This window comes from Heptranchias perlo, chromosome 4 (genome assembly GCF_035084215.1).
Source record: "Heptranchias perlo isolate sHepPer1 chromosome 4, sHepPer1.hap1, whole genome shotgun sequence".
Classification (NCBI taxonomy): Eukaryota; Metazoa; Chordata; class Chondrichthyes; order Hexanchiformes; family Hexanchidae; genus Heptranchias; species Heptranchias perlo.
This window is the reverse complement of record NC_090328.1, coordinates 99,564,718-99,582,663: the sequence shown is the minus strand read 5'-3', so window position 1 is coordinate 99,582,663 and position 17,946 is coordinate 99,564,718. Positions and strand designations below refer to the sequence as shown.

At 45.0% G+C, this 17,946-nt stretch overlaps 1 protein-coding gene across 1 annotated transcript in view; it reads left to right on the top strand.

The window, feature by feature from the left end:
- Window positions 1–17,946, top strand: part of LOC137321148 (neuromedin-K receptor-like) — a 97,079-nt gene that overhangs the window by 52,203 nt on the left and 26,930 nt on the right. Inside the window, 1 exon segment of the mRNA XM_067983394.1 lies at window positions 9,238–9,388. Within this exon segment, the coding sequence (XP_067839495.1) occupies window positions 9,238–9,388 (151 nt within the window).

The window sequence follows — 17,946 nt, the reverse complement described above, 5'->3', positions numbered from 1 at the left end:
CGTTATCCACGCGCCCAATCGCCCCCCCACCGCGAACCCGCCGCCCTGATAATATCGAGCCCAAGATATCACTTGGCTGACACAAGGTAGATTTCTCACTGATACTGAGATATACAGGCTTCACATACAGTATTTATAGTATTACACATCTCACTGCTACTGAGAGATACAAGCCTCACAGATACAGTATTTATAATATTATACACCTCACTGATACTGAGAGATACAGGCCTCACAGATACAGTATTTATAATATTGTACACCTCACTGATACTGAGAGATACAGGCCTCACAGGTACAATGTTTATAATATTATACACCTCACTGATACTGAGAGACATAGGCCTCACAGGTACAATGTTTATAATATTATACACCTCACTGATACTGAGAGATACAGGCCTCACAGATGCAGTATTTGCAATATTACACATCTCACTGAGTTGATGGTGGGTACCAGGATTGAGTGGGCACAAGCTATGTGGGAGGAGGAGGGGTGGAACAGCTATAGGTGAAATATATTTATACAGTGATGGCTTTCAGTGTTATCTCAATCTCAATATTCACACTAACACTTTTAACCTGTGTAGAATTTTTCCTAGAAGGTTATGTTCCTTTTAATAATTGTCTGCTAGGTGCATCCAAATGTTGGTCAGTTCCATATTGGGAGTCTGTTGAAAAAGACTTCCTATTTTTTCCAGGTGTCAGTGAGGGTAAACACTCTGATCGCTCACTCTCTACAGGGAGCCCGGATAAAGGGAGCACGTGTCCATGTAGCCTATCTCCAACTAATGCTCCCTTTGACAATGACTCCCCCCAACCCTTGAATTTACCATCTCATTCTTTGGTCCCTGATGAACCAGTGTCAGGAGACTTATTCATCGGAATGGAATTTAATTGTCACAGGAGGCAATTCCATTAACCAGTTTTGATGTTGAGGAAAGTTCTGCATTGAGTATGCAATTTAAATTCATGTTGGTTTGAAAATGTCTCCATTCCCATGACTTAGCAGCACTCAAAGGAATACGAAGTCTGCCAAAAGTTTAAAATTAGTTGCTTGTGAATAATTGTTCCTGCAGAAATAATGAACTAGCTGAAGCTTGTTCTTAAATCTTGGAGAAGGGGGAGGCAGACAAACATCTTTTGTATATTTCTTTCCCTACAAATGTTCCCACCCTTCATGGATTATTTTTGAACCTTTTCTCTGTGGACCTTTGAAATCTATGCTCACATTTGATGCAGATGCATGCACTCCCTCAGTGCACAATAGAGAGAATGGGTATCTGGGCTGGAAATAGTTCCATGTGTAAGTTTAACCGTTAGGATACTGCAGGCTTTCTCATCCTAGTCCTGCCACACTGTTCCAGGATGGCCGCTGGCGGCTTTGACACCAAAGAAAGAGACAGCAAAGATTATGAATAGAGAAGCAGAAGAGAAGAGACAGTAGCAAAGTAGAACAAAAACAGAGAAACGGTGACCCAAAGACATAAGACACATCCAATCTTCTAACTCGAGATGAGCATCGTCACGGGACATTTGCTAGTTCTTAACACCTCCTCTTTTCACAATTGACCAAACAGTTCTGTTCCTGAGGAGTTTTGCCTCCCCCGTGCAGAAGTTTCAAATCATGCACTCGGGCCAGCTCTGTGTATTTTTAACTATGTGGCTCGTTTGTTCCGATGTGGTTTATTGAATTCCACTTTGTGTTCATTATATTGCCTTGGCTATTCTTTTAAGATGATTGGTACAAATACAACAATCTTAAGAACTCTGTGGAATTTGACAAGCTTTATTGACTTTCCGAGCAATTTAGGTCTGTGCCTTCTATACTTAGGAGAACAGATTTTGTACCAAATTGCTGGACCAGAATAAGCAATTTGAATTATTTGTGCCTTGGTTTGCATTCCACATCTGTTTAGCAATGTCACATCCATTAGGTCACAAGCTTGGTCTTCACCTTCTTAAGTTGGTGAATTTCAGGAACTTTGTCCAGCATCTGGTTTGAATTCTCAGTCACCACCAGCTGTCCCACGTGACTCCACGATCTGGCATTCCTGTCCGGGAATCTGTGCACTGATTCTCTGACCCGCTCTCCCTTTCAAGTGCGTTTCCGCGAGATCATACCCCGCCTGCCCCATGCTTCCACGGACCAACCATCTTCTAGCCTGGAGGCCGGCCGTGCGCCCGGTATTTTGGTGGTCTGGAGCCGGTGATTTATCCCGGGACGCTCGGTTTCTGCCTGCAGTCTATAGGCCAAATGCTGTTGCGGCCCAGCCTGCATAATGGACCGGGCCTCCAGCCGGGGACTATCGGGCAGCTGGTGGGCTCCTCGTAAACTACACTGGGGAAAATCTAACTCCATGTGCCTATATTAGCACCTTTCACATCCTCAGGACATTCTGAAAGCACTTTACAGCCAATTAAGTACTTTTGAAGTGTTGTCACAATTTGTGCACAGCAAGGTCCCCTAACCAGCAACAAGATAAATGAGCAGATAATCTATTTTAGTGGTGTCGTTGGGGGATAAATGTTGGCTAGGGCACCCCTTCACTTCACATAGTGCCATGAAATCTTTTACATCCACCTGAGAGGGTAGATTGGGTCCCAGTTTAATGTCTTAGCCCAAAGACAGCACCATCCAACAGTTCAGCACTCCCTCAGTACTGCACTAGAGTGTCAGCCTAGGTTATATGCTTATGGATCTGGAGTGGTGTTTGAACCCATGACCTTCTGACTCTGAGGCAAGAGTGCTACCACTGAGCCATGGCTGAATTAGTCCTTTGCTGCACAGCAGTTGAAAACTAGCTCTCTGAAAGCATTGAGTCTCTATAAAAAACATGGTTTCCTGAGGTCTGTATTCTTCGTAAATTCCTGAGTTCTGCTCATGAAATATTTGCACTAGCTCAATTCTTCACATTGACAAATGTGTGTTTCAGAGGACCTTGTTAAAGCATAAACTATTTAGAATCACCACATTTTCAATCAAATATTTTGAATTTGGGCTATGCGATAATATAAGTAAATCAGTTTTTATTATCAACAATGCATTTTTGTCGAAATATTACACCATGGAATTTCACTGGGATTCCTTAACACTTTCATTAAGTGTCCTACATTCTCTGGATGGTATGGGGTAGATATTATGAGTTCTGTTTTCATGCAATTTACCGCTGTAGTAAAGGGCAGTCCGGATGAATGGGGGTAATTTTACAAGTTTGTCCTCCCCATAGAAAGTCTTGTCTGTTGTGAGCATTGGAAATTTGATGGTAGTGCTCGTCCCTGGATTCACAATATACTGGGACTAGCTGGATTGTTCTTGCACGGAGCCGGCACAGACTCGATGGGCCGAATGGCCTCCTTCCGTGCTGTAACCTTTCTATGATTCTATATACTCATGGAGGTTAAGGCTCCCCAATATAGCAGCATGGATTTGTACAATTGTTCCCAAAATATCCTCTAGTCCTGTAACTGCTTGTTACATAGTCAGGTTTACATTGCCAGCCTAACTCCTTACTCATTGGTAGAAGCCCACAGGCAAGCGCAGAGACCCAGAGAACTCTGTGAAACAAACAAAATTGCCTTGTAAGGGTCAGAATTTCTACCTGCCCCATGGCAAATAACAGGCCGGGGGAGGGGGTCGGATGGGGTCAGGGGTGACTCCCTAAGCTTGGAGTTCCCACCCCTGACCCACCGAAGGGTCCCGACTCCATAGTGGCAGACAGTGAGGTGAGCCGTACCGGCCTTCACAAGGACCTCCGAAAAGGAAGACATTATTTTTTAATAAATATTTCCTGGATCAACCACTTTCTTGGGGGATCGATTATCGAATTGTCAAAGTAGAAGGGCAGGGGGACTAGCTAACTCTGCTCCTTCCCCTACCCCCAACGGGCAGACAGGCGCCAAAGTTTCTTGCAGTATGGGCGGTTAGCAGCATCTGATGCTTCTAAAGTGATGCTTCCATCGGCATGCCCCATGCAGATGAGGTGACCTCCCGCTGATCCCATGAGCTCCGATGGGAGTCAGTATTAGAGGGCACCGGGGAGGGTGACTTGTGAGGTGCATAAGTGCCACATAAATAGTTAATAGATTAGTTTGTAATCACGGAATCTTACAGCACAGAAGGAGGCCATTTGGCCCATTGTACCTGTGCTGATTCTTTGAACGAGCTATCCAATTAGTCCTACCCCCCTGCTCTTTCTCCATAGCCTTGCACATTTTTCCTTTTCGAGTGTATATCCGATTCCCTTTTGAAAATTGCTGTTGAATCTACTTCCACCACTCTTTCAGGCAGTGCATTCCAGATCATAACAGCTCGCTGTGTAAAAAAATCTCTCCTCATCTCCCCTCTGGTGCTTTTAAAGGTAATAATAGTATAAAGTCACTCAGTGGGAGATTAGCTCAGTGTATATGAAGGGGGAAACGTCAGCTGCAGCTACTCCTGAGGATTGTTCAATGCAAAACTGGCTGGTGAGGCAGAAACTATAACATCATTTTCAAAGGGAATTGGATAAGTACCTGAAAAGGAAGACTATTAATGGATCAGGGGAAAGGGTAGGGCAATTGCATAAGAGTAGAGAGCTCCAGTGGATGACCCAGCACTGGCTCAGGTGCAATGGGCCAAATGGCCTCCTGTGCTGCAATTCCTTTGATTCTTTGAAAAGGGTCCCAGGAAAATGAGTGGGAGTTGGCTTTTAATGTTTAAAGAAAGAAAGACTTGCATTTACATAGTGCCTTTCATGACCTCAGGATGTCCCAAAGTGCTTTACAGCCAATGGAAGTACTTTTGAAGTGCAGTCACTGTTGTAATGTAGGAAACGCGGCAGCCAATTTGTGCACAGCAAAGTCCCACAAACAGCAATGAGATAATGACCAAAACAGTCTGCTTTTGTGATGTTGGTTGTTGAGGTATAGATATTGGCTAGGACAGTGGGGAGAACTCCCCTGCTCTTCTTTGAAATAGGCCCATGGGATCATTTATGTCCACCTAAGAGGGCAGATAGGGCCTTGGTTTAACGTCTCATACTGAAAGACAACACCTCCGACAGTGTAGCATTCCCTGGAGTGGGACTTGAACCTACAACCCTCTAGCTCAGAGGCAGGAATGCTACCACTGAGCCACTGTATGCATTTCTCTTAAGTAGACTGTAAGGGTTTAAATTGGATAACCCCCGAAACGGGCGCTGGGATTGCAGTGTGCGATTAACCCGTGCCCGTTGGTTGCGATGCAGGCAGCACGTAACATTCATGCTGCTTGATGATTTGAATGATAGCTGCGTGCAGCCAGCGATACCTGCGCTGTTGATTGGCTGCACGCACCAGCTGGGGGCCCCGATATCGGGAGTGGCTCGCGCTTTTTAAAGGCGGCCTGCACCTCTTAAAGGGGAGGTGCACTGTTGCTCTAGGAAGTCGTGTCAGAAGTGATTCTTGGGCTGTGATACCTGGAAGAATGGCTGCGCCTGCGGGAGAGTGTGCACCAAGGTTCTCTGATGATGCTCTCGAGGCCTTGGTGCAAGAGGTGGACAGAAAGAGGGGCATCCTGTATCTGCAGGGTGGCAAGAGGCCCTCTAGACTATGCTCAAGAGGCAGTAGGGGACAAGGCCAATGCCAGGAGTATCGCGCCAAGAACATGGATGCAGTGCAGGAAGAAGTTCAATGATTTAACACATGTTGTCAAGGTGAGTGAGTTCAAGCTTCAAGTGGCATATTCTACCAACTGCACCACTAGCCTCATCCACTGCTCAATGCACTACACCCCCCATCACCCACCTACCAACAATCTCTTTCAATCAGTACTCAACCCTTCAAATTTGATGCTTCATCTCACCCTCACACATACCACTGTTGCAAGCCGCACACTCACAGGTCACACACACTGGCAGCTGTTCAACCGTAACAGCCACTTCACCCAAACACCTTGCAGGACATTCACTGACACACTTCCTTCTTTCTTGCAGGAGAAGGTGATGCAAAGCAGGAGGCAGCAAGAAAGAACTGGAGGAGGACAAGCGCCCCTACACATCCTACCTCCCACGGAGGAGACATCATTGGAAGGGCTATCTCTGAGGCCATGGCCACTGGCAGTGCTGGAGGTATCGATGATGAGGGCTTCTGCATACCTAATCCTTCTCTCTTCCCACTTCTCCCTCAGCCCACAATTTTTTCTGACTCACGTGTTGTAGATAGTGTAAACATGCACTTAATTTCTCCTTTCCCTTCACCACAACTCAACCCGTGTCCCTTTGTCATTTCCGAAACCCAAGAACTGGAACCTGCCCGGTCAGAGGAGGCAGAGGAAAACAATAGAGATGATTAAGACACACCGTCACTCGATCGTATACTCACGGCAAGCAGCTCAGAGACTGACATTGCGTGTAGTTTAGAGGCTAGGATAGAGGAGGAATCTGCATGTGGTGAGATACCGGGCACAAGTGCATAGGAACCAGGATGGGGGGAAAGGATACCGCAGGTGCCAGCTTGCTGGGGGCGAGGTCGCACACAATTTCTGCTGCTGGGGAATCAGATGATGACTTCAATGGGCCCAGCTACAGAAGAAGGCTGATGGACATACACAACCAATTGCTTGGTGCACTGGAAAGCCTGCCAGAAGGCCTGCGCACAATGCCAAGGAGCACGGATGAGTCCAGCTCTAACTTGGCACAGGGCTTTGCGCAGAGCTTGGAGCCCATCCTTTCCCACATGGAACAGGTGGTCACTTCATCAGCGCACCTGTGGAACCCACCATAATGCAGCGTCTGATGACTGATGTCACAGCTTCCATTGCAGCACAAACATCTGCCAGCTTTGGAAGCTCAGACTGCTGCTTTCCTGGCTCTGGGTTCCACTGTTGAAAGGGGCTTCCTGGGCATCACAGCAGTCCAGCAATCTGTTCTCCAATGGTTTACCAGGATTGCTGAGGCACTGCCCCAGGAGAGTGGCAGCGGCGCCATGGAAGACGAACCTGATGTCTTCTCTCAGGATGATAGCATTCCTGCTCCCATCCCTGCCACTCCATCAGTGTCCTTGCAGTTGTCTGTCAGCCAGCCAGGCCAGACTGCTGCAGCCCAGGCCGAAATGGTACAGTTTGAAGCCGGGTCGTCCTCCATGGCCAACTGCACTCTCCTCAATTGAAGGTCAGCAGCCTTCCACCACCCATGCTCCAGCCACTGGGGATGCACCTCGTAGGAGCACTAGGAAAGGTAAAGGCACACAAATGACAAGCACTGAGGGAATGCACCAGGGTGAATAGTATCAGTTTGTTTGAATCATTTCATGTGTTAATTTAAAAATGTGGATTTGAATTTGCATTTGGTGGTGGTTTTTATTTCTGCGATGAGCTGAGGGAGGAAGCAATGTGTAATCATAAGAAGGACGATTTGATGGTCATGTGGGAGAGGAAAGGTAAGAAGTGAGGGACTGTTGGTGAATGGGGAGTGTCATTGAGGTTATTGGTATCTCTCATTAATAATCTGATCATGCAGAGTCCTGTCAGACAGGACCTGTCTACCTTGTAGCTTCCCTGCCTCTTCCTCCACTTCCTGCTGCACTTCCTCCTCCTCCTCCTCCACTTCCTCCTCCACCTCCGCCTCTTCCTCCTCCTCTTCCTCCACCTCTTCCTCAGGTTCTTGACTGATAGGCGGTGGCAAGGGCTGTTCCCTCATAATGACGAGGTTGTGCAGCATGCAACATACAACGACAAATCTTGATACCCACTCAGCTGAGTACTGCAGGGCTCATCCAGAGCGATCCAGGCAGCGGAAGCATTGCTTGAGGACGCCTATGGTGTGCTCTATGACGTTCCCTGTGGCAGGATGGCTTTCGTTGTAGGCCTGCTGTGCACGTGTGCGTGTATTCCTGACCAGAGTCATGAGCCATTTCATGAGGGGATAACCCTTGTCACCCAGTAGCCAGCCTTTGACTTGCCGTGCTGGTTGGAATATAGGTGGAACGGAGGACTGCCGCAGGATGAAGGAATCATAATTGCTGCCAGGATAGCGGGCATTGACCTGCATGATGCGCTGCGTGTGGTCGCACACCAGCTGCACATTGAGGGAGTTGAATCCCTTTCTGTTCATGAATATGGCCGAGATCAGTTGTGGAGCACGCATGGCAATATGTGTGTGGTCAATGGCACCCTGCACCATGGGGGAGCTTGTAATGTGAGCAAAACCTCATGCTCACTCCTTGTCTCTGGCAAGAGGGAATGAAATGAATCTGTTTCTCAGTGCGTGCAGAGCCTCAGTAATGTCCCTTATACAGCAATGCACTGCAAACTGCGAGATGTTGCTTATATCTCCAGCAGCAGCTGGAAAGGAACCAGAGCCATAAAAATTTAGAGCCACTGTCACCTTGACAGCCACAGGCAACGCTGTCCTTGCCCTGCTCTGAGGCTGCAGTTGTGGCTGCAGCAGTTGACAAATTTCAGTCACGACCTCTTTAGTGAACCGTAGATGTCTGTTGCACTGTCATCGTTAAAGTTGAGGTAAGAGAATTGGTCCCTGAAGACCCTCCCTGGATATGGCCTCCTGCTGAGTGCCCTGTTGCTCCTCCTCCTCCTCCCTCTTCTAGTAGCTTGTCCTGCTCTGAGTGACCTCTCTTCATTCTCCCAGTCATGTTCAATTCCCAGAGGAAGCCCTAGCAGGCCACCCTTGTCTGGAAGCAACTTTTTTCAGCACTATATTTTAAATGCCACTAACAGTACTGCAAGACCAGCCAGACCACTCACTATAGAATATTGAAACTTTAGCCAAGTATAGGAAACGTCCAAAAACACGTACAATTGCACCAGCAGACAGTAAAAATAATCCAGCAACTAACCTCTAAGTACTTCATGATCCCTTTAAATAGTTCTGGTTGGGGGGGGGGGGTCCATCATGCCGTTTAAGTCCTGTTCAGCTGTGTGAGGTTAAGACAGTTTGTTGGCTGGAGCATGGCATTCCAAAATGTCATGGGCTGGCAGTTTTGCTGATGGTATGGGATTTGGGGTTTAAAAAAAGATTCAGCTCTCCTTGAACAGAACACCAATGTTGTCTGCTAATGAAGGTAGACTGAGGAGCCAGGTAGGTTGGTGGGGTTTGTGCCAGAAGTACACCAGTGCTGGTGAGAACCAGACAACGGTTTTGCCAACACTGAGCTGTGAGAATGTCCTGAATGTTATCTTTTCAAGAGTATCGGCTACAATTGCTGCACTTTTGGATACAGATTTGCTGTCATAGTTTATTATTCGCCTTTCTCTTACAGATACCAAATTGCCGTGCTTGTCCTGGTGTACCTGCTGCCGTTAGTTGTGATGGCTATTACCTACACCATCGTCGGAATCACTCTGTGGGGCGGGGAGATTCCTGGTGATACGTCAAACAACTACCATGAGCAGCTCAAAGCCAAACGAAAGGTTAAAACAAAATATGTTTTGAATATTCACAGATAATGTTGGTTTTGTCTGACAGAATTTGTCACAGTCCAATGTACTGTTGAGTGTCACATGGTGCAAAATGCTCCTGAAGTTGACAGTTGTGAGGCAAACAATTCCACTATGGGATGGGGCGTCCAAGCTTTTGGTCCTTTTTGCTCTGTGCAGGTGCGTAACATGGAGCCTCATGGCTTACATATAATTTTAAGTCGATGTTCCCATTAATTTAAATATATCTCATGTTGCTGATATTAACAAGTCCTGCATCTAGCATCTGCCCGACGCACTCACAGGCTGGAAATTTCCTCAAAGCAACGGCCCAAATTTGGAGTCCTCTTCACCGGCGGGCTCTTGACGCTTCGTCAGCAACATTGAAATGTTGGAGTATAAGAGTAAGGAGGTCTTGCTGCAATTATATAGGGCTCTGGTGAGACCACACCTGGAGTACAGTGTACATTTACCTAAGGAAGGATATACTTATCTTAGAGGGGGTGCAACGAAGGATCACTAGATTGATTCCTGAGATGAGAGGGTTGTCCTATGAGAGATTGAGTAAAATGGGCCTATATTCTCTGGAGTTTAAAAGAATGAGAGGTGATCTCATTGAAATGTATAAAATTCTTAGAGGGCTTGACAGGGTAGATGCTGAGAGGCTGTTTCCCCTGGCTGAAAAGTCTAGAAATAGGGTTCATAGTCTCAAGATAATGGGTCGGCCATTTAAGACCGAGATGCGGAAAAATTTCTTCACTCAGAGGGTTGTGAATTTTTGGAATTCTCTACCCCAGAGGGCTGTGGATGCTCAGTCATTGAGTATATTCAAGACTGAGATCCTAGATATTTGGACACTAAGGGAATCAAGGAATATGGGGATAGGGCAGGAAAGTGGAGTTGAGAAAGAAGATCAGCCATGATCTTATTGAATGGCAGAGCAAACCCGAGGCCTCATTTAAGAACATCTGGAGAGCCTTGGGCCTCACCATTCAGGCATGGGGGGGTGAGACCTACAACCCCCCCCTCCCTCCACACCTGTGCACCCAAAAATCGTGTGGGCCCAATTTCTAGGCCAAAGTTTTAAGCTACTATCTGATGGCTCAAATAATGTCTTTCTTTCCCTGATAAGTAAAGCGTGAAATAAAGGAGTATTCAACACAGGAAAATTTAATCTGAATGCTTTTGGCCTCATTCAAAGAAATGGTGATGCAGAACAGCATTGATGAGAATCTAAATGGTCAGTTCACAGAGGCAGGGCACTCTATTTCAAGATGCACAATTCATCTTTCATGACCTATGTGTCATTCGTCTCGGTATTTTATGACGTAGCTTGGTTCTCAGTGAGTGCAAGGTTAGAATGTAAAACTGTCACTCATTTGACACAAATTGGCACTAAACTCACAGTCTCATTCAGAAAGGCCTTAATAATGGGTGATGTGGGAAAGAGACAATTCGCATTGTGCGGTACAGTGTTCTTTTGCGGTTTTCGGCTACTTGTTGGTAAGAACAGAGGGAGTTTTTCCCCGCAACTGCCCTGTGCTGTACCTGAGCTGGGAATGCTTGATTAGATTTTTAATGGATTCCAACCTTGTTCCTTCTCAAACCACCAGCCTTGTGCTTCTTGCAGCTCCAGCTGGGACTACTCATCACACTGTATTTGTTTGTTCCCGCTGGTTGGAAATTATTATGTTATTATGCTTGAAGCATAACATCTTGTAATGCCATTTGGTCTGATCCAACTACAAAAACCTATCAATGAAAGTAATTTCCTGTACCTCTATCTATGATAGAATTGCAGTTTGGGTTGCCCCGGCCTTGTAACCTTTAGTTAATATTGAAATAAAAGCGGGAAATGGAAAAATGGGATCTGATGCCTTTGGGAAATAAGTGAATGAAAGAATTTTCATTTATATAGCACCTTTCACAATCTCAGGAAGTCCCATAGTGCTTCACAGCCAATGAAGTACTTTTGAAGTGTAGTCACTGTTGCAATGTAGAGAAACGCAGCAGCCAAATTGCACACAGCAAGGTCCCACAAACAGCAATGAGATAAATGACCAGATGATCTGTTTTAGTGATGTTGGTTGAAGGATAAACGTTGACCAGGAGTGCTATAAGATCTAGCAAAGAGGAAATATACAGGAACAAAAGTACAGTTTGTTAAAAAATCCAACATTTTTGGAAATTCCTCAGAGTTAATTTTAAGCTCATCAGGAAATGTTCCTACTAAGAGACTGGAACGTTAGTGAACTGATTTGCTCTAGTAGCTGATCAGTTAATGCATTCTTATCCTTTGGGGCGAAATTGCTGGACGCCAGTAGCAAAAAACGGACACGGCGAATTGCCAGCCTGTTTTACATCACGTCCGAATTTATTCTCCATAAAAGTCAATTTGTGTCCTGGTTCAGTGCAGTCACCACCCATTTATTTTAAAGAGGTTGAGAGCTGCGTTAAACTGGCACACAAAATAATTTTTAGCAGAAACACTGACCAGTGCATGGACAAAGTAAATTATGGCCTGGATTTTTCTCCTTATGCCGGAGGAGGGTGGTATGGGACTTCCGCCCGCTGCCCCGACCCCGCTGTGACCCCAGCCCAGTTCTCTCCTTGAGCCTCATTAAATCTATAGGGTGGGCTACAGGTGGGATTTCCGCCACCCAAGCAGGAGCTGGCTGTGGAGGAGCAGGTAGAAGTGGTGGTATTGCAGAAGTGCACCTACTGCAGCATTGGAAGAGGAGGGAGCCATGTTTAAAGGGGTAGACCGGCTCAAAGACTGAATCAGACTTTTATATTGAAGGCCTCAGCATGGACTGAGACCTTCAACTGGTCAGTGCGTGGGGCCATTATGCATGGAAAGGACACCCATCTCCTTCCAGCCAATGAAATAGGAGATCTGTCATTCCAACCCAGGGACGACAGCCACCACCCCTCTCCTGGTGGTTCCTGACTTTGTGGGTGTCAGCGGGCAGGCAAAAATGGAATTTGGAAAATGCGGAGGGCCGTGAAGGGGCAGCCTTCCTGGCTGGGATTAGCAGGGGGTGGGTAGGAGGTGGAGGAAACTTGAGGTCAAGGCAGGGATAGGACAGTAGGCCTCATCGTCCAATTTTCCGCCATATCCCACCAGATTCGGGGCAGGACATCGGAGGAAAATGTTGGCCCAAAGCTCTTAGAGTCCAATGAACAATAGGAACTAGGCTGACGCTGGCTAACTTGTTTAGCATAGGACTTAAAGCTGGCAGAAGCAAGAGGCAACTTGTTGTTGTTATTAGTTTAGGATGGTTTTAAGAACATCAAAAATAGATGCAGGAGTAGGCAATACTGCCCCTCGAGCCTGCTCCGCCATTCAATAAGATCATGGCTAATCTTCGACCTAAACTCCACTTTCCCATCCGATCCCCATATCGTTTGATTCCCTTAGTGTCCAAAAATCTATCGATCTCAGTCTTGGATATACTCAATGACTGAACATCCACAGCTCTCTGGGGTAGAGATTTCCAAAGATTCACAACCTTCTGAGTGAAGACATTTTTCCTCATTTCGGTCCTAAATGGCCAACTCCTTATCTTGAGACTAAAACTCCTATGGGTGGTGACAGCATCTATCCTGTCAAGCTCTCTAAGAGTTCACCTCTCATTCTTCTAAACTTCAGAGAATATAGGCCCATTCTACTCATTCTTTCCTCACAGGACAACCCTCTCGTCCCAGGAATCAATCTAGTGAACCTTTGTTGCATCCCCTCTAAGGTAAGGAGACCAAAACTGTACACAGTACTCCAGGTGTTGTCTCACCAGAGTCCTATATAATTGCAGCAAGACCTCCTTACCCTATACTCCAACCCCCTTGCAATAAAGGCTAACATACCATTTGCCTTCCTAATTGTTTGCTGTACCTGCATGTTAACTTTCTATGATTCGTGTACAAGGACACCCAAATCCCTCTGAATACCAACATTTCTTAGTTTCTCACCTTTTAAAAAATATTCTGCTTTTTTATTCTTCCTACCAAAGTGGATAATTTCACATTTCCCCACTAATATATTATCCCCAATCCCATGAGCCCTAATTTTGTGTAACGACCTCTTGTGTTGCACTTTATCGAATGCCTTTCAAAAATCCAAATATACTACATCCACTGGTTCCCCCTTATCTACCCTGCTAGTTACACCCCCAAAAAACGCTAATAGATTTGTCAAACACGATTTCCCTTTCATAAAACCGTGTTGACTCTGCTTAATCATATTATGATTTTCTAAGTGCCCTGTTACCACGTCCTGAATAATAGATTCCAGCATTTTCCCTACTACTGATGTCAAGCTAACTGGCCTATAGTTCTCTGTTTTCTCTCTTCCTCCTTTCTTGAATAACGGGGTTACATTTGCTACCTTCCAATCCACGGGGACCGTTCCAGAATTTAGGGAATTCTGGAAGATCAAAACCAATGCATCCACTATCTCTGCAGCCACTTCTTTTAGAACCCTAGGATGTAAGCCATCAGGTCCAGGGGATTTGTTGACTTTTAGTCCCATTAATTTCTCCAGTACTTTTTCTTTACTAATCTTAATTAATTTAAGTTCCTCACTCTCATTAGACCCTTGGTTCCCCATTATGTTTTTTATGTCCTCTACTGTGAAGACAGATACAAAATATTTGTTTAACGTTTCTGCCATTTCCTTATTCCCCATTATAATTTCTCCTCTCTCAGCCTCTAAGGGACCCATGTTTACTTTTGCTAATCTCTTCCTTTTTACATACTTGTAGAAGCTCTTACAATCTGTTTTTATATTTCTTGCTAATTTATTCTCAGATTTAATTTTCTCCCTCTTTATCAATTTGTTGGTTATCCTTTGTTGATTTCTAAAACCCTCCCAATCCTCAGGCTTACTACTCTTTTTGGCAACATTGTAAGCCTCTTCTTTTAATCTAATACTATCCCTATCTTCTCTAGTTAGCCACAGTTGGATCACTTTTCCCGTGGAGTTTTAATTCCTCATGGGAATGTATATTTATTGAGAATTATGAATTATTTCGATAAATGTTCGCTATTGCTTATCTACCATCATATCTTTTAATCTAATTTCCCCAATCTACCTTAGCCAACTCACCCCTCATACCTAATGCTAATGTGATGTATCAAAGGGGTGGTTCCTGTCCCAGTGGAAAGAAGCAATCATAACGATTGCATCTTGGGAAAACATGACCCTGCATCCTTTAACTTTCTGTCCACTGAATGGAACAATCACTGGCTGCGTGCTCATGATTTCCCAAGATTTGCTCCCTGGAATTGGTGGATTGTGGAACCGCTGCTTAAACGTCCTGAGTAATCCAATGCCTCTCTCACCCTTTGCATTTTCAAGAATCCTCCATATCACCTGCCCTCTCATCCTAAAGATACAGTATAGGACGAAATTGGTTTTGGACAGTCACGCTAAACAGGCGAGAGCGAATCGGCAACTGCACTTTACTCTGCACCCAATTTTCTTCTCCATTGATGTATAAACGGCCTGCCAATTCACGATCACCCGTTTTGGCAGAAGACCAATTTCACCCCCAGTGAATCCAGGAAACACTCGAAATGCAGGGGATGAGAAAAGAACGGCCGCAGTGATGAGAAATAACTGAACAGCCCATTTTAATAAACCAGATATTTTAATCACAGGGCTTCATTGTTACATTTCAAATGACACACCAGGTCAAACAAATTATCTCAATGTTCTTGAAAACAAAACTGTCTCAATAATTTGCCTAATGAAATAAATTATCGTGCACATTGACTGATTTTTTAAAAATCGTGAATAGGTTTTCTATGTCAACAATCCCTGAGCTGAGCCTCGCTCAGCGGGAGGGCAGATCGGACAATACACCACGGAGGTTAGCACTGGAATCCTTCTCCTTCTTTCAACCGGAAAATCTTGAGTGCATAGGTCGATCTTAGCGCTCAGACCTGGGAATTAATCTAGTGGCCCTCCTCTACACCTTTTCCAAAGCCTCAATATCACCCATCATGGGAGGAGACCAAAACTGGACACAATAGTCCAAACGAGACCTGACCAATGTCTTGTACAAGGACAAAATAGTATACCTTGTCTTATAGTCAATTGTCCTATAAATGCTCCCCAACACCCTATTCACTCTAGCTATCGATTCACGGCATTACTCATGAACCTTTAGAGACCCATGCACTAGAACACCCAGATCACTTTCTACCTCCACCTACTTTAATGCTTTTCCCTGATGGGTGTATGTATGTTGAGCATTTGTCCTGACCACATGCGTAACACTGCATTTCTCCAATTTAAACATCATTTGCCAGTCACGAGCCCAGTCCCCCAACACATCAAGATCCGCCTGAAGCAGTCGAGCATTGTCTACAGTCCTGACACTCGCACTGATCTTGGTATCATCTGAAAATTTGCAGATCGTGCCCCCAACACCTACATCTAGATCATTAATAAAAATAGTAAAGAGCAATGGTCCCATCACCGAGCCCCGCAGGACACCACTGGTGACTGGTCTCCAAACCCATCTATAACTACTTTCTGCCTACGGCCTTCCAGCCAGTTCTCAATCCAGTTCAATATATTACCACTAATAACGGAGGCTTCGACCTTTAGAGTTTTTACCTTGTCAAAAGACTTTTGGAAGTCTAAGTAGACAATGTCTACCGTGCTTCCCTCATCCACCATCTTGGTGACTTCTTCAAAAAATATAATCAAATTTGTTAGACGTGAGGTCCTTTCTTTGAAGCCATGTTGGGTTTCCCCACCACGTCCCTCTCTATCCAAGCAATCATAGATTATATCCCTAATGATTCCTTCAAGCATCTTTCTTATTACTGATGTCAAACTAATGGGCCTATAGTTACCCAGGTCTGTCTTGTCTCCTTTTTTAAAGCTAGGGACTACATTAGCGTTTTCCAGTCTACAGGAACCGTACCAGAGTGCAGTGAGTTATTAAAAATACGGGCAAGGGGCTCGCACAGCAGATGTCCCATCTCCCTGAGGACCCTCAGGTGGATATCATCCGGCCTGGGTGCTCTATTTTTAGGTTCTTAATTCTGTCTAAAACAAAATGTTTATCTATGTTAATATTGCTAATTTTATTATTAACATCATTAAATTGTAACAGTCGAACATTGTCTTTAAGAGCGAAGACTGATGCAAAGTACTCATTTAGTATTTCTGCCATACCCAGTAAGTCCTTCGTAACCTGTCCTTGAGCATCCTTCAATGGCCCAATACAGTCTTTGACAATCCTCTGACTCTTCACATAACTGGAAAAGCTTTTCCCATTACTTCCACAATTGTTTATAATCCTCTTTTCCATTATCCTCTTAGCTGATCTAATAGCAGCCTTCATTTTCTTTAGCTGTTCTTTGTACTTAATTCTGTTTAGTTGAGTATTAGATGCCTTAAGATTGTGGAAACATTTTTGTTCACATCTTATTTGTCTTTGTATGTGACCAGTCAGCCACCTTGGGGTTTTTTCTTACCACATTCCCTTCTTTTGACTTTGGGCACATATTTGTCTTCCACATTTTTTATCTTGTTATTAAAAACTTTCCATTTGTATTCTACATTGGTCTCATCACCACCCAGTAGGGTCAGCCAATTAACCCGTTCCAAATCATCTGCCATCTTAGCAAAATTTGCCCTTCTGAAATCTGATAGGAATTATTGATTTTCAGTAGCTTTGGTTCTACCAGCCAATTGAAACTGTATAATGCCGTGGTCACTGTTGCCCAGGTGTTCCCCCACATGGTCAGGCTCATTACATAGAAACATAGAAACATAGAAAATAGGAGCAAGAGTAGGCCATTCGGCCCTTCGGGCCTGCTCTGCCATTGAAAATGATCATGGCTGATTGTCTAACTCAGTACCCTATTCCTGCTTTTTCCCCATATCCCTTGATCCCTTTAAGATTAAGAAATATATCTATCTTCTTCTTGAATATATTTAATGACTTGGCCTCCACTGCCTTCTGTGGTAGAGAATTCCACAGGTTCACTACCCTCTGTGTGAAGAAATTTCTCCTCATCTCGGTTCTAAATGGCATACCCCATATCCTGAGACTGTGACCCCTGGTTCTGGACTCCCCAGCCATCGGGAACATCCTCCCTGCATCTAGTATGTCTAGTCCTGTTAGAATTTTATATGTTTCAATGAGAACACCTCTCATTCTTCTAAACTGTAGTGAATATAGGCCTAGTCGACCCAATCTCTCCTCATAAGTCAGTCCTGCCATCCCAGGAATCAGTCTGGTAAACCTTCATTGCATTCCCTCCATGGCAAGGACATTCTTCCTCAGATAAGGAGACCAAAACTGCACACAACACTCCAGACGTGGTCTCACCAAGGCCCTGTATAACTGCAGTAAGACATCCTTGCTCCTGTACTCAAATCCTCTTGCAATGAAGGCCAACATACCATTCGCCTTCCTAACTGCTTGCTGCACCTGAATGCTCGCTTTCAGCGACTGGTGTACCAGGACACCCAGGTCGCGTTGCACCTCCCCTTTTCCCAATCTATCACCATTCAGATAATAATCTGCCTT